Here is a 21,472-nt window from a genome sequence, read left to right as displayed (position 1 = left end):
ATTATCAGGCTATTGATTTGATTTAGTCAGAAATTCTTGTAATATGAAATATGGTTGTCAGATAATTACTTTTTATCACCCTGAGACTTACAGTGGATTTTAGATTTTATCCTGAGGCATTTTGCTGTGTCGTTTCTGCGTTTTGTTTAGTACTAGGCCTACATTACTTATTTTTTAGCAAATAATAATTAAAAAAAAATATTTATATATTACAAATGTTCATATATATAATAATTATAATAATAATAATAATAATAATAATAATAATAATAATAATAATAATAATATATACAACGTATATGGATGTTGCGTCTCCAGGCGTACAGGTAACTGTTACTAACTACATACATTTTAAGTGGGGTATTAGCCTATAAATTGCGCAAATTACTTTAACTGAATGGAAAACGTACACGTAGCCTACTTGCCTATGACTTGCCCCCCTCGGTGATACATAATTTCCTGCATAACGAGCAGTAGCAGTGACCACGCGGTTTTTACAAACGTTTGTATGTGTGGAAAAAATGCTTTCACTTTCACTTCGAGGACCCATTGGTTCAGTGGAGACGCTGCATTCAGAACAATAAAAAAATAGGGAAAAAACAAGCAGTTAGCAACAGAAAGGTGACTCAGTAAATAGAAGAACACTTTAGGAAACCCCGCAATGCCGTTTAAGTACCCGACTGCGCGAAGAGATGACAGTAAGGTCAGTGTCAAATTTCCGTCTATCATTTGATGAAAATATCATGTGCAAACTTACAGGCAGGAAAAGCAAGACCAGGAAGAGAAACACAAGTCATATGGGTGGGTTATAAAGGCATATGGCGACTGACTGAAGAAACAAAAACAAAACTTTGATACCAATTCAAAAAGTCATTCAAGGGGAATTATTGCTTTATTAACCACGTAAAGAAGTACCGTTAGCTCTTTCAAAACGTGTTGCACTTTGACGCATTTGTCATGCAGTTGAGGTAAAGCAGAGACGGTTTTAGAATAGAGGATCTTTGGGTAAAGTAACGCCCCACGACACATGTCCCAGTGGAACACTATGTTCATGTTCATGAGACTGCAGTTGTTGGTTCAGCTTCATCATTCAGTGTCGCAGTTAGCATTAGTTTCGGTTTCCTTATGACCACTGTACCTCTCATAATGCAGTGTATGCAGGGCTGTAGCCAGGACTTTACTGAGTCACTACTTTCTCACCATTTTCCTAACTTCACCCCAGCACAACCCCAGCCCTCTAAAATATAACATTTATTTATTCATTCAACTGATTCATTTCCTGTAATGTTTCATTTCTGCCAACAGGATGGTTTAAAGGATGTTTCAAAGGCTCCACCACACTAAATTACCGTTTAGTAGGGCTGAAACTAACAATGTCTTTTATGATTTATTAATCTTATGATTAGTTTGTTGATTGATGTATTAATATATAGTTAATTGAAAATGTCGGAGAATAACTGACTTATTTAAATGTCCTGTTTTGTCCGATCAACAGTCCAAAACCTAAAGATATTCAATTTACTATCAAAGAAAACTAAGAAAACCAGAAAAAAAAACCTTTGACAAAGAAGCTCTAATTGAATATTTGCATCAGAATAAGTCTTCAAAACCCACCATATGTCACTTCTGTGTAATTGTAAAATGTAAACTCCTCTTAAGGTGATTACAACCAGTAAATGAGGACATGACCTCAGTTGCCCTCAATGGTAACTACGGCCCTGGGTGTATGTTTTTATTATGTCTGAAACTTGCCCCTTTGCCACAGTACAAATTTATTTTTGCAACTGACACACCAGTATCACCATTTTAATGAGTAAGCTTTCAGAGTACAACATGGCCAACCAAGCATTGCTTGAATTGTTGGTGCATCTGTTGCAGACACTACAAAATTATGCCACACTACAAAGGGAAATCACTCAAAAATGACAACATGTTTGACAGGTGAGAGTTGCATGGGTAAAGAGGAACAGAGACAAAGCAAACAATGACAATAGAATGAGGGCAAATGAGCCTCACTATTGTACACTCCGTAAACCATTTTACTACTTAATAGAAAATGAAAAGTTATCCTTTTTCATGACAGATTTTAAAGACAAAAAAAGCCTAGTCCAATCATTATACTGGACAGATTGAATATTTTAAAATAATAAAAAATGCACATACAGTCAGGGTCATTTTAACTAATATCCCCTACCTAATATTATCAGAATGAGGTACATACTCCTTCCATTATAAAATACATGAGCAGTACATTACCATATTACTAAATGTAAAAGTATTCCCTTTGGCAATTTTTCGCAACTCATTATTAACCCAAACTATGGCTGTGATTTGTGCCCTGAGCCTTAGCCACAGTTGGCTATACCAATTATCAACGTCGGAACTTATACAATTTACAATATACACTGGTTACTTGCTAATACTGTATGTACTTGCAGGTAGTCCTATTTATAATTCCACACTAATTTGTTCAGCATACAATTAAAAAATAAACCTTTTGTTTGTGTTTTTTCATTTAAAGTGAGTACAGAAAAGAATAAAAAAAAATGCCACATCTAATTGAGAATTCTTTAATCAAAAATGTGAGAATTTGACCACCACCTGGGGCACAAAATGGAGGAAAACCTTTAATCGAGCACTTTAATCAAAATAACCATCAATGTTTTTTTAATGATGCCAGGATAAAATAAGATAATCCTTTATTAGTCCCACAACGGGTAAATATGCAGTTACAGCAGCAAGGGTTAGTGCACAAACAAGGCATCAGCAAAGAATGCAAGATATAGCCTAATAATAAATAAATAAGGAAAAAAAGCAGCAGAAAAACAGTAAACCGTAAAAAAGCAAGTGAAAGTAAAAAAGCAGTTAACAGGCATAAAGGCAAGGTGAAATTCTCAGGAATAATAATGCAATGCTTCTCAGGAAATTGGCTATGGACAATTAAACCAGAACATAAGACATTTTTGATAAGACAGTTGGCAGAAGTACACATTCTCTTCAGTTCCACAGAAAATTGTTTTTGGAGGGAATTTACAACCATGCTTTTGCAAAAGAGAATCCAAAGAAAATTTAAGAAATGTATCTTGTAGGTGGATGACTACCATGGAACTCAGATCTGTGATCCCTACATATGGCTTGAAGACAATGACAGTGCAGAAACAATGGTATGTATTGATCTCTTGCAGAAAGCTGAAACTGTGTCTTTACCAAAAACTCTGCAAATTAGGATAAGATGTACTTTATGGTTCACAAGGAGGCACTTTTGCTTAGGCAATAGTGCAACACACAGCTGCAATTACCTTAAATAAAGTAATACATAGCCGCATGACATAACAGTTGTACACAAAAGAAACGGTAATAAGTTACATATGACAAGGATATGTAAGATATTCCACGTGATATGTAAGAATATTGCAGATGTAAAGGGGTATATGCACATGTAAAGGGATATGTAAAATATTGCACATGTCCCTGTGAACAATTCCATCCCTCCTATCTCTCCTTTTATGTCTCAGGCTTATGTTGAGAAGCAGAACAACCTGACCATGCCGTACCTGGAGCAGTGTGCTGTCCGGGCACAGTTCCACCAGCGTCTCACTGAGCTCTATGACTATCCCAAATACAGCTGCCCTTACAAAAGAGGGAAGAGGTACTAGTTGAAATTGACCAACTGAAAAAAAACTTATGAGAGGGACTAACTTGAACTGCAGGTCTGAAGTAAACTATGCTTGTTGTCACGGTATTTCCTGTTTGTATTTCCAGGTATTTCTACTTTCACAATAAAGGTCTCCAGAACCAGGATGTGCTGTACGTGCAGGACTCTCTGGATGGAGCTGCAACTGTATTCTTTGACCCGAATAAACTTTCTGATGATGGCACTGTGGCACTGAAGAGTGAGCCACATTGCAAAGCCCATAATACTGTACTCTATTGTGCACAACAGGGTTTCCGCGGGGTCTTTAAAAAGTTTAAAATTTCAAAATCCAAATTGTAGGCCTAAAAAGTCTTCAATTCACTCAAGTATTGTGTTCTAGGTCTTAAATAATTTTAAACAGGTATTAATTTTCCTACGTCCATGTAACTCTACCTCTAATGCTCTTTTTCTATTAATCCATGGTGTTGTAGTTCTTTCTTTTGCTAGTCCAAATATAATTTTGCTGTATTAGGACTACAAATGAGACCAACTCGCAACTAATATTGCAGCCAATCAGCTTTCGTGTTATTGGTGCGAGTCTTTTTCGGATTGTACCACAGGCATAAAACGGATTTTATTCTTCAGCTATGGGGAAGGGCAAGTTTAGCGATACTAAGCTTGAAAAAACTGAATTTAGGGCTTAATTGATGTTGCGATAAAGGTCTTAAATTTCATTCATAAAAGGTCTTAAAAAGTCTTAAATTTGACTTGGTGAAACCTGTAGAAACTCTGGCACAAACACACATTTACCCAGACAAGTAGAGACATAAAGAAAATGATTGCTGAATTCCTCCTTCTTTTCTTTGTCCCTCTCTCCATCCAGTGGGCCGTTTGTCAGAGGAGTGTGAATATTTTGCCTATGGTTTGAGCACCAGTGGCTCAGACTGGGTAACGGTGAGTTTTATGAAGGCTGATGACCTCACCCAACTGCCTGATGTACTGGAGAGGGTTAAATTCAGCTGCTTGGCCTGGACTCACGATGCCAAGGGCATCTTTTACAACTGCTACCCACGCCAGGAAGGCAAAACTGATGGTGAGGATGAGTCACCATACACACAAATGCATGCTCCATCCAAGAAACAACCCATTTACAACAGGACATTTACTGTACAAATGTATTCAAGACTTAAACCCTCGGTTTTCCTTTCCACTAAAGGCACAGAGACCACCTGCAACATCAATCAGAAGCTCTACTACCACGCCATCGGCAGCAAACAGTCGGAAGACATTCTGGTTGCGGAGTTTCCCGAACATCCTAAGTGGCACAGTTCAGTAACCGTAAGTCCATAGTAATCTTGAATCACTTACAAGTAAAAGTCCTGCATTCAAAAACAAACACCTGTGTGGCTATGCTAGGCATCAAATCTATAATAAGGAATCATATTTTATAAGTTAATTTTGTATGTAAAATGAAAGTAACTAGTTAATATACCGATCAAATTAATAAATGTAGTGGAGTAAAAATTACAATCTTTGCCTTCGAAATGTGGAGTTGAAGTAGAAAATGGCATGAATTGGAAATTCAAGTAAAGTACAAGTACCTCAAAATTGTACAGTATTTGAGGAAATATTTAAATCGAGGTAAGTTAAAGCTTTATGTGAGCTTAAAGTTCTATTACGGAATTACCTATCAACAAAAACTTATCTTAGAAATATTGTCTTACTAACACTTCCATATAAGAATAAGTGCTCCTTCTAGTGATGCTTGAGTCATCAACATTACAACATCACGCCTCATTTCTTTTGTATTTTAAAGGGATTGGTGACTTGGCTGGTTGGTTAGGATGCCTTCTTTTATTGTACATATCTGTTATAGTGTTTGTTACATATTTTTTATTGTAATATTTATATTCTATATGTATGTTTGTATGTCTGTTGCAGTACTCTATTGTTTATTTCCTTTAATATGTTTATGTATGCACAAAAGGCAAATTCCTTGTAAGCAAAAACGTAATTTGCAATAATGCTGATGAGTTCACCACGTTCATCAGGAACTGTGAGCAAGTTAAAACTTCCTTCCTATCTGTCTTCATTTCTTCATCTTTCCAGATATCAGATGATGGCAGATATGCTGTTTTGTCCATCACTGAAGGCTGTGAACCTGTCAACCAGCTGTGGTACTGTGACCTCCAGCAGCTCCCCGATGGCATCACAGGTCTGTATCCTTGTTACAAAATCCCAACAGAACAATTAACGTATTTTCTTGAGAAGTAGGATCCCAGGCACAGAATAAATCCTACAGTCTGCTTTTGCATTTGTTTTGGTGGTTGACAACATCTATGGATGTGTGTGCAAATAAAATCAAAAATATCTTCGTAGAATAAAGCATTTCATGAGAAGTAAATGTTTCCTCTGGAAAAATACATCATTGACAGAAGCAGCTTTTTATGTTAGAGGGTATTCTTTAGGGCTGTAATTAATGTTTAGTTTTAACAATCTTCCCACTTTTTAAAATTAATTTCATTAATCATTTATCCATCCATCCATCCATCTTCATCCGCTTATCCGGGGTCGGGTCGCGAGGGTAGCAGCTCCAGCAGGGGACCCCAAACTTCCCTTTCCCGGGCCACATTAACCAGCTCCGACTGGGGGATCCCGAGGCGTTCCCAGGCCAGGTTAGAGATATAATCCCTCCACCTAGTCCTGGGTCTCCCCCGAGGCCTCCTCCCAGCTGGACGTGCCTGGAACACCTCCCTAGGGAGGCGCCCAGGGGGCATCCTTACCAGATGCCCGAACCACCTCAACTGGCTCCTTTCGACGCAAAGGAGCAGCGGCTCTACTCTGAGCTCCTCACGGATAACTGAGCTTCTCACCCTATCTCTAAGGGAGACGCCAGCTACCCTCCTGAGGAAACCCATTTCGGCCGCTTGTACCCTGGATCTTGTTCTTTCGGTCATGACCCAGCCTTCATGACCATAGGTGAGGGTAGGAACAAAAACTGACCGGTAGATTGAGAGCTTTGCCTTCTGGCTCAGCTCTCTTTTCGTCACAACGGTGCGATAAATTGAATGTAATACCGCACCTGCTGTGCCGATTCTCCGACCAATCTCCCGCTCCATTGTCCCCTCACTCGCGAACAAGACCCCAAGGTACTTGAACTCCTTCACTTGGGGGTAAGGACTCATTCCCTACCTGGAGAAGGCACTCCATCGGTTTCCTGCTGAGAAGCATGGCCTCCGATTTAGAGGTGCTGATCCTCATCCCAGCCGCTTCACACTCGGCTGCGAACCGATCCAGTGAGTGCTGAAGGTCACAGGCCGATGATGCCATCAGGACCACATCATCTGCAAAAAGCATCGATGAGATCCCCAGCCCACCGAACTGCAACCCCTCTCCACCCCGACTACGCCTCGATATCCTGTCCATAAATACTACAAACAGGATTGGTGACAAAGCGCAGCCCTGGCGGAGGCCAACTCTCACCTGAAACGAGTCCGACTTACTGCCGAGAACCCGGACACAGCTCTCGCTTTGGTCGTACAGAGATTGGATGGCCCTGAGAAGGGACCCCCTCACCCTGTACTCCCGCAGCACCTCCCACAGTATCTCCCGGGGCACCCGGTCATACGCCTTCTCCAGATCCACAAAACACATGTAGACTGGTTGGGCATACTCCCAGGCTCCCTCCAGGATCCTTCCGAGAGTAAAGATCTGGTCCGTTGTTCCCACGACCAGGACGGAATCCGCATTGTTCCTCTTCAACCTGAGATTCGACTATCGACTGAACCCTCCTTTCCAGCACCTTGGAGTAGACTTTACCGGGAGGCTGAGAAGTGTGATACCCCTGTAATTGGCACACACCCTCTGGTCCCCCCTTTTTAAAAGGGGAACCACCACCCCGGGTCTGCCACTCCTTAGGCACCGTCCCAGACTTCCACGCAATGTTGAAGAGGCGTGTCAACCAAGACAACCCCTCCACACCCAGAGCTTTAAGCATTTCTGGGACGGATCTCATCAATTCCTGGGGCTTTGCCACTGTGGAGTTGTTTAACTACCTCAGCAACCTCCACCAGGGAAATTGATGCCAATCCCCTCATCCTCCAGCTCTGCCTCTACCATAGAGGGCGTATTAGTCGGATTTAGGAGTTCCTCAAAGTGCTCCTTCCACCGCCCTATTACCTCCTCAGTTGAGGTCAACAGCGTCCCATCCTTACTGTACACAGCTTGGATGGTTCTCCCGTCTCCCCTCCTGAGGTGGCGAACAGTTTTCCAGAAGTACCTTGGTGCCGACCGAAAGTCCTTCTCCATGTCTTCTCCGAACTTCTCCCACACACGCTGCTTTGCCTCTTTCACGGCAGAGGCTGCAGCCCTTCGGGCCCTTCGGTACCTTGCAACTGCCTCCGGAGTCGTCTGGGATAACATATATGCTCCGTGGCAAACCCGGCCACCAGACGCTCGCTGACGAGCCCTCCATCTGGGCCTGGCTCCAGACGGGGGCCCGGGGCTTCCTCCGGGCAGGGTCACTTCATCCCTTCCTCGATTTTTTCATAGGATTTTTTGAACCATTCTTTGTCTGGCCCCTCACCTGAGACCACTTTGCCTTGGGAGACCCTACCAGGAGCACAAAGCTCCAGACAACGCAGCCCTCAGGTTCATAGGGACACACAAATGGACACCCATCCCTACTTCTTATTCACAAGGTGATGTCTTACCATGTCTTATTTTGCTCCACCAAAAGTCCAAAACCAAAAGATAGTCACTCATGGTTTTTAGAGTGCTTGCGTGCAAATAACATCATACGTTCATTTGCCTATTGGTGACATCAATGCGTGATTATTTGAATAAAACTCAGTGGTTGTCAGTTGCAGCGAGGGAGGGATCACTAAAGCCAAACTTGGAGGAGCAGCTTGAATGAACTTAAATGAGAATAGCTGGTCCACCTTAAGTGTCAGCCCGCCTTAACTTATTGAGCCTGTGCTGAAGTTGTCGCTAGCTCCGTGGATAACCCCCTTTCTTTAACCAGCAGGTAGCAAGCGAGACACAGGAACTTGGCTTGGGTCTTGAGGAGTTGTAGCATTTATTCACAGCCAGATAAACTGTACACAGACTGCACTGCTATGTTCACAGCTATAGTGTTACAGCTAACGTCATACTCAGTGACAGACACATCGTCTCTCCACCGCACACTTTTAATGTGTGGTCTGCAGCTACCACTGTGCAACATGCATGGTGTGTGGCTGTTTGTCCCACTGTGTATGCGAATCATTATGCGGCACATGTGTGCAGAAGACAATGAGTGGACACCTGTCCTGTGTGCCTGCTCGTCCAGATACTCTACACATTGTCTTTACGGCTTAGGCAGTGCACAAAAAATACTTGGGCGCTGCTCCCATGCCGTATAATGGCAGGGAAAACCCTGTTACTTATCAATGGTATATGACAAAAAATTACAGCAAATCCACTTATGTGCAAAGCTCGAACCAGAGACTTCAAAAATGACTAATGAATGTTTAATCGATAAGGGACCGTTCGGTATTTATGGAATGGACCACCGGAGGAAAATAGTGGAGGGTCATGTCTTTTTATTCTTTGCTGAGGGGAGGGTCATCCAACATTTTTCAGTCCGGGGGGGGTCACCCAACTTTTGTATTCATGAAACAGCAACATTTCAAAGTGGCTTTTTTGGTGCATATTTTTCCATGTAGCTCTTAGTCTCGGCCCTCCTTCGCTACCAGATGGGGCTGATCCATGAGTTTGCTGTGGGGCAGGGGGAGCTGCCCCCTGGTGGCTAAAACAGATAATTGCATTGTTTAAAAAATGAGTGGAATAATTACGTCTGACATGATCAGATATTGTATAAATATCTTAAATAACACAAAACAACTAAATGGTGGTAGGTAATACATCTGATTTCATATACTGCTTTAGTAAAAAAAGTATTTCCTGGCTGACGATGGCAGCAGCAGGACGTAAAAAACGAAAATGTCTGGACATCTTACCGTGCCAAGGTTGCAATAAAGGTTTCCTAAATGCCACATTTGATGTCAGCTTACTAATTAATTGCGGGATTTGTGTAGATTTGGACTTTTATACGTTTATTCCACTTTGTTTAAACGGCGAAGTGGATGAAGCCTAGTGACGAGTCCATAGCAACCAGTAAGTGTGTTGAATGTTACCCAGAGTGCCTTGCTGAATGGTCTCAATATTTTATTGTTTAATTTCAAGTGAATACTAGTTTACTAGAGGAGTAACTTAGTATTTGAAGTAATGCAGTAATGCAGGAAGTGTGCATTTAGTTTCCATGCTTATTGTGTTTCCACAACAATGTTAGTGAGTAATTCTACTGAAATGGCCACCACACCGTAACAGAGGAGTGTGATGCGTCAGATGAGAACGCAGAGGTTCAATAACGTATGTCATGGCTGTTAAAAAACAATGGGAATCTGTCTATTTGCCAAGCGCAAATCAGTACAGAAGGTATTGATAAATTGTTGGGGGAGAGTCATGCCTTTTTTCCAAATTGTTTTGGAGGGTCATAGAAATCTTTTTACTGGCGAGGGGAGGGTCATGTCTTTTTATGGCTAAAGGTCCCAAAACTCCTCCGGTGGCCCCTTAAATAAATAACGAACAGTCCCTAATCAAAGTATTTTTTTGTCCATTGACTAATGCAGTTCTAGAATTCTTACTGTTTTAATTGCACCAGAGCTGCATCATTAAAACTAACGATCTTTCAAGTTTGGGTCTTTTCGCTTTCACATTGTTTTTCTATGAAGTTTTATTAGCATATCCCATATATGGGTAAGTGTTGCTTTAACAATAACCGCGCTGTATCAGCAGAAGAGGAGTCGATGCAAAGTCCAGTGACTCAACGGTTACTTCACTAGATATTGAAATTTCAAAATTCACTTGGCATACTATGCACTGGTTCAAAAAAATCCTCCCACACACAGAGAAATGTTGACACTTTCTAGTGTTAGTCTAATGAGAAAATGTGTTATTGGTCTTTACAAGCCCCCATAATTCAGGTGTTTTTTTTTTTTGGCTGTGCCAGAGATTTTGTTGATTGCAACTCCCAGTGGTCAATGATAGAGAGGAAAATCACATTATGCATATTTTATAATGGAGTTTTTTTCTTCCATCTTCTCCTCCAGGCCTGCTGCCATGGGTCAAAGTTGTGGACAACTTCAACGCCCAGTACTCATATGTCACCAATGAGGGAACTGTATTCACGTTCCGCTCCAACTTGGATGCTCCTCGATACTGTCTTATCAACATAGACATCCAGAAACCAGATAGGCAGTACTGGACTACCCTTATTCCACAGCATGACAAGGATGTCCTGGGTGAGACTGAGTGGAATTTTCAATAGGATTTACAGTAGGAGACAATGTTAGCTATGTAGTCCACCTATATAGTATCAGTTCTGTACAGAAGAAGTGTTATATGTCTAACAAAAATAATACAGGAGTTTGGCTGTTTATTTGTTAAACAGACTTTTGTTGGCAAGGCATTTGTGGGCTTGTGTTAGCGCTATCGAAAACTCCACCAAGCTTTAGAAATGCGTAAAGTGAGTTATATGTGGGGTAGTTCCACAATTTGGATAAAATCTTGCAAAATACTTTTCACAGAATTATCTGTCCTAATGTTTCGATGACAGTCCAACCACAACAACTGGGAAGTTCTGTGTCTGTGGTTGAAGACCTTCGTCAGAGGTTTAAAAAGGGAAACTTGGCCCATAAGCACTTGTCTTTTATTTGGTTATGAGTCATTTGAATGATGGTAACTGTACCTTGACATCACTGAAACACGCAGCAGTGAATGTCTATGTTTCTGAGATATGTGCAAAACTCATAGCCTGGTTGACACCAGAACCTTCTCAGTTGTAACTGAGAGTGGGTCTGGGCAAGGTTCGTTCGCAGCTCATTTCCAAAGGGGCGTCACCAACACACGCCGCTCAAATGCCTCTGGGTGCATTAGATAGTCCTTCAACCAATCAGACCAACAATCCGGGTGATGTAGCAGCGACAGCGGCATCAACGGGTTGCTGCGCTTCGGTAGCCGTCATGTTGAATGTAAACAAAAAACTGCTTGCCCTCGCTGCGCTATCGTCATCGTGTAAAGCCCGCCACAATGATTGTGATTGGTGTAAAGCCCACCTCAACGGTTATGATTGGTGTCTCGATTTGGAAAAATTGGAAATGGGCTTGAATGGGCTCTTGGCCAGACTGACCTGCAGAGCAAATCTCAAATTTGCCAGAAGTTCGTCAGGGTTATCCCAGGCTACAAAACTCATGCATACGCTAGTAGAAATTTTGGAATGAAATGAAAAAAAAATGTATGTCAATTTTGTTAAAGAAAATAATCGAGAACCGATTCCTACTTGGAATCGTTTCAAAAATTACGATTCCATCGGAATCGTTTCTTTATTGGAATCGTTTAGAATCGTTTGGAGGATTTGGTTTCAAATCTGATCATAGGTTTCAAATTTACCATGCGCAAGTTTTGGTTTCCATCGCGGCCAGGCACTTGTTGCGTTGCAGCCGTGGAGCACAGTAAGCGGCGCTCTAGTGTGGCTTTGTTTTACGCTGAGAAGCCCGGTAAAACTGCAACCCACCATTGAATCAAAATAAAACTTTCCTTTTATTTGTGAAATAAGCATGTGACCCCCCCATGAAACTAGTTTTACACAATGATCCTTGTACATTATGCGCGTCCCATCTCAGTATAGCAGCGCTATACACTTGTTGCCATGGCATCAAATGGCCATTGTAAACATGCAGTCCCCAGAAAGGACTTGACAGTTACATCTGATTATATGTTATTCAATGGCTTTTAAATAGAGGTTCAGCTGAGGACCGAGGAGCTATCAAATAAGAGACATGAGATGCAGTCTATCACTTCCTTTTTATATCCTTCTGCAGGCTCTGTCTCCTGTGTGAACCAGCACTACCTGCTGGTCAACTACGTCCATGATGTGAAAGACATCCTGCAGGTGTATGAGCTATCTACTGGCCGGCTGGTCAGGGACTTGCCCCTGGACGTTGGCACTGTGGCCGGAGTGAGCTGCAAGAAGAAACACTCTGACTTCTTCTACAAGTTCACCTCCTTCACTACACCAGGTAATTCTGTCATTTCATAAATTATGTTTTAGTTAGTTAGTATATTAGGAAAATTAGTGCTATAAAATCTGAATCTGAATACTACTCCCACATGAAAAAATATGGATGATTTAACATCACCGCTCATTTTACACACAAAACTAAACGCTGAGGGAAGATAACTACGTTTTTAATGTTGGTTTTGAGCGGTATGCAACCCCACTAACCTGGAAAGCGTTTTAAACAGTAACGTTAATACAGCGTGTCGGAGGAATACAGTGTCTCCTGCAGCGGGGCGTCAGAGGGAGAGGGACCGCAGCGTTTGCTAACGTTAGCTTCTTGTCTCATCTGGGGTCTGATAAACAGTAAATTCATCAAAGTCAGTGTACCCAACGCTATTTTCCGATAAACTGTAGCTGTCATATTTCATGGGACCCGTGTGAGTGCGGTTTTCATGTTCCAGTTGTTCAGCCTCAGGGGAGAGAGAGCGGCTGACTGTTCGCCTGAGATCAGTAGAGCAGACGGCTCTGCAGAGCTGTGTATAATTATGACTTTATGACATTTCATAAACAGCTGATGGAGCGGCAGTGCGCCGCTGCTACATGCATATAGCGGAAACCCTGCGTGTGCACATGTGATGCTGATGTTGCGCAATGTTAATCATGCGGCGCCCGAGTGCATTTGACCGGCATAAAATTGGCATATGTCAGACTGATATATATCTATTGGCCGATCACGTGAAAATCGGCCAATTCCAGAGTCTAGTCTAAAGTTTTCTAGTCCAAACTTTTGACTGGTACTGTAATTTGGAATGTAATTAGGAATGGAATTAGTATGTCGTCATCAAATTCCAAAGTCATTAAATATGAAAAATCTGTTGTCAAAATATCCCCATGCAATTAGTTAAACACACAGTAACCTCAAACCTGTGTGACCTTTGTTCGGTGGTGCCCAGGTATCATTTACTACTGCGATTTGAGCGAGTCGATCCCAGAGCCCAAAGTCTTCAGGGAGGTGGAGGTAAAAGGCATCAAGCAAGAGGACTATGAGACCAGCCAGGTAAAGTCTTTCAGGTTTTTCTCCTTTACTTATCTCCTCAATTTCTGTAGACCATATGTCTTAGTGTTTAACTTCCCCATTAACCTTTTTATAGTCCTGTTATTTTTTTTATTTTGTTTCATCTTACAGTTTACTCTTGTTGCTGTTGTTTTATCGCATCTACTGATTGCATATTCATATCGTGATGCAGATTTCCTAGAATTGTATTCACTATGGTTGAGGAAGTGGTGAATGGTGTTTGTGCACAGCTCATCTTCGACGTATCAAAAACAAAGCATTCATGTGAAAGAGATGTTTTGTAAAACAGCGAAATATTAAAAGACAAGACAAAGATTTCATTTATCTTCCCTCTGTTTAACTCACAGGTCTTTTATCCCAGTAAAGATGGAACCAAGATCCCCATGTTTTTAGTTCACACCAAGGGCCTAAAGAAGGATGGGACTAATCCTGTCTTCCTTTATGGCTACGGAGGCTTTGAGGCTTCCATACAACCGTACTATAAGTAAGTATAACTGCTCTGCTCGAAATCTCCTAAACCAATCAGATTGTTCTTCTGTTATTCACTGACATAGATTATCACTACTTGGTTACAAAAATGCCAAAAAATGTGGGGCTAACAGAGTAAAAGATATACCAACTTTCTAACAGAGCTGCCATGTTTGTTCTTCAAAACTATCCCCTGCTCTTAAACTGATCCCCTCTGCTGGTTTGTATTATTATTTGGTGTGATGTTTGATTCAAGCATCAAACTTAGATATTTTAGAAAAATACACAAACATTATAATATAACATTCACCAATGAGGTTATATAAGAGTGGGAAGGACATTTCTGATCGGGTAGCACATGATTACTGGTTGTTTCCACTGTACACAGCAAACATACCGGCCCTTGTCACATACTTCAAAACAGGGATGAAATATGAGGGTCTACTTTGTGTCTGATTTCTCTGTAAATGACAGAGTGTTGGTGCACAATATATGTAACATATATCATATATGTCATATATCTATGGTAATAGTGGTGCTTAAGAAAATCAGTATGTGTACTCGATGCCCAAGAAAAGGGTCACTATATTATTATACTTGTTACTTTTACTGTTTGTATCTAAATGACTTTATTTGTCTTGTCTTGGTGTCAGTGTTGCTTACCTGCTATATGTGAGACACCTGGGAGGGATCCTGGCAGTGGCCAACATCAGAGGGGGTGGAGAGTACGGCCTCACCTGGCACAAAGGTACAGACATCCATGGAATGACCCCAGAACATTACAAGCCCACACATTAGTGTGTCAGAAAGAGATAGACTTAACGTGTTAAATAGAAAACATTAAACATAAGTTTGTTATAGTCTAACTTTTGCTGTGTCATCATGTGTTTGCAGCTGGCACACTAGGTAACAAGCAGAATTGCTTTGATGACTTCCAGTGTGCAGCAGAGTTTCTGGTCCAGGAGAAGTACACCACAGCTAGCCGCATCGCTATCAATGGAGCCTCTAATGGAGGGCTGCTAGTGGGTGAGTACAGGATCAACTGTGTGTGTTATGTGTTTAAGTATTTAGTTTGAAAGCCAGAGATGGAGAACAAGAAAAAGAGAAAGGATTTTAAAGGTATACCCTGGAAACTATTATGCAGTCCATTATGTGTTACATCAAGGAGTCGAAATTGTGAAGGTGGGGAAATCCTGCTCTTTATTATTTATAGCTGAAATCTGTTAATAGCTCTATTAACAGATTACCTCTACCTTCTCCCCATATAACAGCTTAGCTCCAACTTGCTATGCAATTTAACCCTTAAGGCTACTAACAATACAGTTACTGTACATCTCCATGTTTTTACATCTTTTCAAAGCCAATCTAAGATCACTGGTCCATTGCTAGTCTCAGCTGCATTGATCATAATGCATTGTATTCTTTATATTACTTCACTGGCATAAGTGGTAATGTCAAATTCATCTAACAGTAGTTAGCTGATAGGCTTCAATTAATGTAGCTATTAAACAGCACATTAAACAGTGCTTAGTAGTCACATCAGTTACCAAATGCTGGCTGCCATCTGGTATCACACAAAGCCAACTAATGCCTTCTTCCCTGGTGTGAAAGTGGCAATTTAGGAGTGATTGTGTCCTACAGTGTGAAGTAAAGGGGATGTATGTGTGTTTGAGTGTGTATATTCGAAAGCAAATGGAATCTGTAACACAAATTGTGAATGCACACACAGCTGCATGCGTGAACCAGCGTCCAGACCTGTTTGGCTGTGCTGTGGCAGAGGTGGGGGTGATGGATATGCTGAAGTTTCACAAATTCACCATCGGCCACGCCTGGACCACCGACTACGGCTGTTCTGACGACCCAGAGCAGTTCAAGTGGCTCATCAAGTACGACAAACACAGACACAACAAATCACTAAAATATAGCTGTGCATGAAAACACATTATAGTTACTGTATGCTCACGTCCTCATGTCTCGCTTGCTTCATGACTGATCAGACCAAGTTGGACCCAGTCTGGGTGCACGGTGAAATTTAATTGTAGCCCCCTCCATGCTACACACACAGAACATATATAAACAGATATTGAAATATTTAAATTAGAACATAAACACCAAAATAGGCAATAAAATAGAACAAACTATATAAACGTAGCACTAAAGGCGGAAATAAAAAGGGAGAACTAAATTATAATATCTGAGTGTGTGATGTTTAATGATGTATCTGCTGATCAATTCACTCCGTCATTCACATTAAGATTAGTTTAAACATTTTTACAACTAAAATCAGGATGTAATAGTCTGACAAGAATGACAACTTGCTTATAATGCAGTTCATTCAGGTTTCTGTGCAGAGCTACAACTCAGGTGAGGTTCAGCTTGCTTACCTTTAGCTCTCTTCGCAAAATTTACAGTCCTTGTTGCTAGGGCTGAGACGATAACCGCATCACCGCAATACCGGCGGTGAAGTGACGCTACCGCGGTGATGACATCATCCTGTAACTTTCTCGTGAAAGTTACAGCAGTGCATACATATGCAGGGCTTAAAGTATTCCGGATCTCCGGCGTGCGGCCGTGAGGACAAAAAAAAATAATAATTTGGAAACTTCTTTCCTAGTAGCTAGCAGCTCTAACTAACGTTACAAGCCTATGAGAAGCAGAGCAGGGCGGGTCCTGGCAGCACAGTGTAAATGAGATCCATACGTCACGTTAGCGTTGTCGGTGAAAGCATGGAGCGCAATTTCACGAAGCCTGCGGATGATGTCCTATCCATAGATAAAGGACTCCAAAATAAATGGCGCTGGGCGTGGATTGAAGAAGTAGATAGAGCCTTTTTGCAGTTGGTGCCAAAAACTGAGAGAGCCTGGTACTTGTTTCTGCACGTTTTGCTCGGGGAAGCTACTATATGCCAGCAGCGGTAAGAAATTGCTTGCTCTATGACCCAGGTCATAGAGCACTCAAACTTACCACGACGTTGCCGGGAGCAACTGTTACAGCTGAAACACCGTTGTCTATGACTGACCATGTCTGTAACTTAAAAATATGTGTGTGCACATTTATTGCGGAACATGACTTGTCATTCACAATTTCGCAGCCACTGGTCACCCTGTGTAGAAAACTAGCAGAAGACAAAAAAGCGTTAACTAGCCGGTCGGTTTCAAATCAACATGCAAGTTACATGAACACTCGTGGCGTCGCACTACAGTTCAAAAAATGTTTGTCTGAGAAGCTAAAAAAATGCATGCAATCCACTTGTTATTGTTCAGAAGAAAACACTTTAGTTGACATAGTACTTTAAAATAAATGGTGCAAAGCATAATCATTGAAGAGAAGTGAATCTGTCCATCCCAGTCTCAGTTTACCAGTTGTTTAAGCACTTTAAGCTCTTGTTACTGTATTTTTGTTTTTGTCAATATTTGTTTCTTTATTTTACATTTTTTATTTATTTTACATTATTTACGTATTTCAGTTACAATTTTAACATACAGCCGTAATACTTGAAAATAAATGGTGCCATTGAAGATAAGTCTGTCTGTGCAGTTTCAGTTAGAAGACCTGAGGGACCTGTTAGTAGTGTACAGATGGAGTAGGTCTGAGATTTAAACAGGTGCCAGACCATGCAAAGCTTTATAAGCCAGAACAAGAACTTTAAATTGGATCCTGAACTTGATCGGAAGCCAATGTAATGAGTATAAAATTGGAGTGATGCGCAACATCCTGCTGGACCTGGTCAACAGCCTCGCAGCAGAGTTCTGGATTAGTTGTAGACGGTCCTGGGACAACTTGCTAAGACAAGTGAAAATGGAGTTGCAGTAATCAAGCCGGGATGATATTAATCCATTATTATTATTATATTGGTAGAGAGTGCAACAAGTTAGCTAGTGGACTGCCGAGTCGCCCTCTCTGCTGTCTGTCTGCTCAGCTGCCAGAAAGGTGTGCTGCTAGATCGTACCGCTGTGCTCTCGGAAAACTTGAAAAATCCATACGGTCACAGCCCTACTTGTTGCCCACATCTCTCCACCACCATCTCAACCAAACATAGCATTTTCCAGCCATTTTTGCTCAGATTGCAGCATATATTACCAAGGCAAATGGTTTGTTGATGGAAAGCTGTTTCTATTCTGATATAGTCACACATGAGAATTTGTCTTCCTGTTAATTTTTCGGGATTGTCTAGCGGCACGTCTCTATTCATATTAGTTGTCATCTGTTGTGTTTTGTTTTTACCCAGTTGTTCAGGTTTGAATCTGAATCTCAAGACTAAAACATCTGTGCATGTTGCTGTAAATAGTTATGTGTTGGGTGTTTAGACTTAGGGGGTAGGGTTTCAATAATCTCAAGGTTTGTTCCCAGCTTTACATTCACCCAAATACCCAAAAATAAATCTGAATCACCCATTACAGTTCACAACTCACTCCCATATTCTCTCTTCTCTCTGCTTTTTTTCTCCACCTCCTTTTCTCCAGGTATTCTCCTCTCCATAATCTGCCTCAGTCACCTTACTCTGGCCCTCCCTACCCTGCCATCCTGCTTCTGACAGCAGATCACGATGATCGTGTGGTGCCTCTCCACACTCTGAAGTACTGTGCTGCCTTGCAGCACGGAGTGGGCAGCAGCCCTGTGCAGCATCAGCCTCTGATGGTTAGGGTAGACACCCGCAGTGGGCACGGTGCAGGGAAACCCACCACCAAGGCCATCTTGGAGGACACACACATCTTTTCCTTCATCGCTGAGACACTTGGGCTTAGCTGGAAGGACTGAGATAATGACAGGGAAGCGAGGCAAAGGATATACACAATGAGGGAGGCTTTTTAAGGGATGAATGATTTTCAAGAAAACTGTTTTACAATTTAGTGATGTAATGGTACAACTAAAGTGAATGGTTAGAGAAAGGTGTAAGAAATATAAGAAAAGAAGGGATGTCACAGGAAAATTAATTAACAACTACAGTGTAATAAAAATCTTAAATACTAACCATAATGCCTCTTTTGAAACAACTCTTGACTGTAGATTAACCAATCAAATGCACAAAAAGATAAAAATGTTTTGAATGCATATGTTAAGTTTGGAATTTAATTTTAACGTTGAACTAAAGCATTTTTAATAAAATGTATTGGTACTGTGTTGTACTTGTGTTGTCCCAAATCTAAATCTTTTCTTCTAAAGTAGATCTAAATAGATCTGAATTGTTCAGCATCATTGGTGAAAGAAGTATTCAAAAGTATTTAATTGAGTAAAAGTAGCAATACCTCAGTGTCAGTGTCAGTGTTTGACCTATGTTAACGGAGAAAAGCTCTCTCATCAAAATGTACTTTTAAGTATCAAAAGTGCCCCGGTTTAGTGTGCGGTCTGCAACGTCCCCTGTTCGAATCAGGCTGGGAACTTTAATTGCATGTTGTTCCCCACATCTTTCTCCCCATTTACTGTCATCTGTCAACTATTACATAAGGGCATAAAATACCAAAGAAAATAGCTAGTAAACATATTACCAAAATGGCCCCTTATAGAGTGTAACATTATTGTTTATATTAATGCATTGTTATCACTAATGCATTTAACTGTTGCATCTGGTTGATGTGGAACAAATTTGAACTACTTTCTATACAGCTAGGTGGTTTAGTAACATAAAGCTGTAGAGTAAGGTCTGGCAATGCAAGACTAAGTTTACAGTGATGCTTAAAGGAGTTAGATGAGAGACCACTCATGTCTGTTAGGCAAATGTGTAAAAATACAAGCAAGTGATTAGTGTAGCTTAGCATTAAGACGGTAAACGGGAAAATTACCAGACAGGCTTTGTACAAAGGTAACACCATTTGCCTGCAAACACCTCCTACACCTCTCACATTATATCCTGTTACAAAAAGATGTGATCTGGCCAAGAAATTGTTCCCCACAAAACCCTATGTAAAACCACAATTTTGTGAACTGTTTTGTTAATATGTTTTGTATATACAATCTTTATCCGCAAAGTAACTTCATTTTTTTAATTTTTAATTAAAAAGTGTAGAAAGTATAATACTTCCCTCTGAAATGTAAAATTTAGTTTAATAAAATTTTAACTCTGAAAATAAGATACAAGTACCTCAATAGTGTATTGAGTACATTACTTAAGTAAATCTACTTGCTTACACTACTGTTCAGAACACGTTATTTTTGTAGAGTGCAGTTGTCACATATTCCACCAAGTGGCAGTATGGGACTACAAAATAAAACCCAAGCTCGACCCTGTACACCTCAAGGTCCAAGAGCGGCTGTCAGTTTAGTGTCCTTCTGCTCGGCTTCTTCATTGTGCGGGATTGCGAGGGGAAATAAAACACAAACGACCAGATACCCTCTGTTAAATCCTTAATATTGTCTATCTGCCTAGTGTGTGTGTGTGTGTGTGTGTGTGTGTGTGTGTGTGTGTGTGTCAAATTCATTGGCAGACAAGTAGTATACATCTGTATTAAACAGCAGAAAAGGAACACAAGAATGAGGGCTTATTTAAGGGGGTGGACTTATGCAGCTGTGAAGGAAGATGCAAGTGAAGGGACACAGAGGAAGATGTGTGGAGATCTTTAAAGTATGTGCAGAAAAGTCGAAAGATGGAGAGTGGTGATAGACGGCAGATATATGGCGAGACAGCGAGAGCCAACAAGCAGACAAGCGGAGAGAGACTGAAAGTGCACTTATGGAGAGTCTCAGGAGGAGCCCAGACAGACGGGTGTTTAAACTGTCAAAAAAGAAAAAAAAGAGATGGAAACTCTCCGCCAACTAACAGCCAACCACAGAGAGTGAGCGAAGTTGTCAATTCGGTCACTTAGAGTTTAATCTCGGCTCAGTGGGAAGTTCTGATTTTGTCAGACTGAATCCCGGGCCGTATCTAAGTACCCTCTCAGTGCATAGATAGGATGGGAAAAGGAGAGAGGAAAGCAGAGAAGGCTGCAGGAGGAGGATTTGCAGACAACGACTCTTCACCACAGGGGTAACGTGGTTGAATGAAGCTGGGAAAGACAAAGCCAGTAATAAGCTGGACATTTGAGAGATAGAGAGAGGTTTAAGACCATGCAGCAAAAAGGCTGTGACTCTCTTATTCCAGGAGTGTCCCAGAGGATTGAGCAGGCTTTTGCTGCTTTATTTCCTTCCTTCACCCCCCCCATCACCTCCTGAGCTCACTCTTCCTTCTCACTGTACACACTTGCTCACACATGTACAAGCA

At 41.2% G+C, this 21,472-nt stretch overlaps 1 protein-coding gene across 1 annotated transcript; it reads left to right on the top strand.

The window, feature by feature from the left end:
- The first annotated feature begins 518 nt into the window (after window positions 1–518).
- Window positions 519–19,403, top strand: LOC144528588 (prolyl endopeptidase). Its single transcript, XM_078267264.1, has 15 exons — window positions 519–703; window positions 3,090–3,164; window positions 3,516–3,649; window positions 3,763–3,893; window positions 4,518–4,727; window positions 4,851–4,972; window positions 5,744–5,849; window positions 10,786–10,977; window positions 12,556–12,753; window positions 13,688–13,791; window positions 14,157–14,293; window positions 14,931–15,025; window positions 15,172–15,303; window positions 16,007–16,163; window positions 18,741–19,403. Exons 1-15 carry the CDS (start codon window positions 662–664, stop codon window positions 19,033–19,035), a joined length of 2,130 nt encoding a protein of 709 aa, XP_078123390.1. The 5' UTR covers window positions 519–661; the 3' UTR covers window positions 19,036–19,403.
- Window positions 19,404–21,472: the final 2,069 nt, after the last annotated feature.

Source organism: Sander vitreus, chromosome 14 (assembly GCF_031162955.1).
Source record: "Sander vitreus isolate 19-12246 chromosome 14, sanVit1, whole genome shotgun sequence".
NCBI lineage: Eukaryota > Metazoa > Chordata > Actinopteri > Perciformes > Percidae > Sander > Sander vitreus.
Note: the sequence above shows the minus strand (reverse complement) of the source record. Positions and strands in the feature narration are given on the sequence as shown.

Excerpts from the sequence above, each read along its gene's own strand:
- LOC144528588 (XM_078267264.1), top strand. The coding sequence starts at position 662 with ATGCCGTTTAAGTACCCGACTGCGCGAAGAGATGACAGTAAG. Across the intron at positions 14,294-14,930 it reads TCCATACAACCGTACTATAA|TGTTGCTTACCTGCTATATG; the intron begins GTAAGTATAACT and ends TCTTGGTGTCAG. Across the intron at positions 15,304-16,006 it reads TAATGGAGGGCTGCTAGTGG|CTGCATGCGTGAACCAGCGT; the intron begins GTGAGTACAGGA and ends ATGCACACACAG.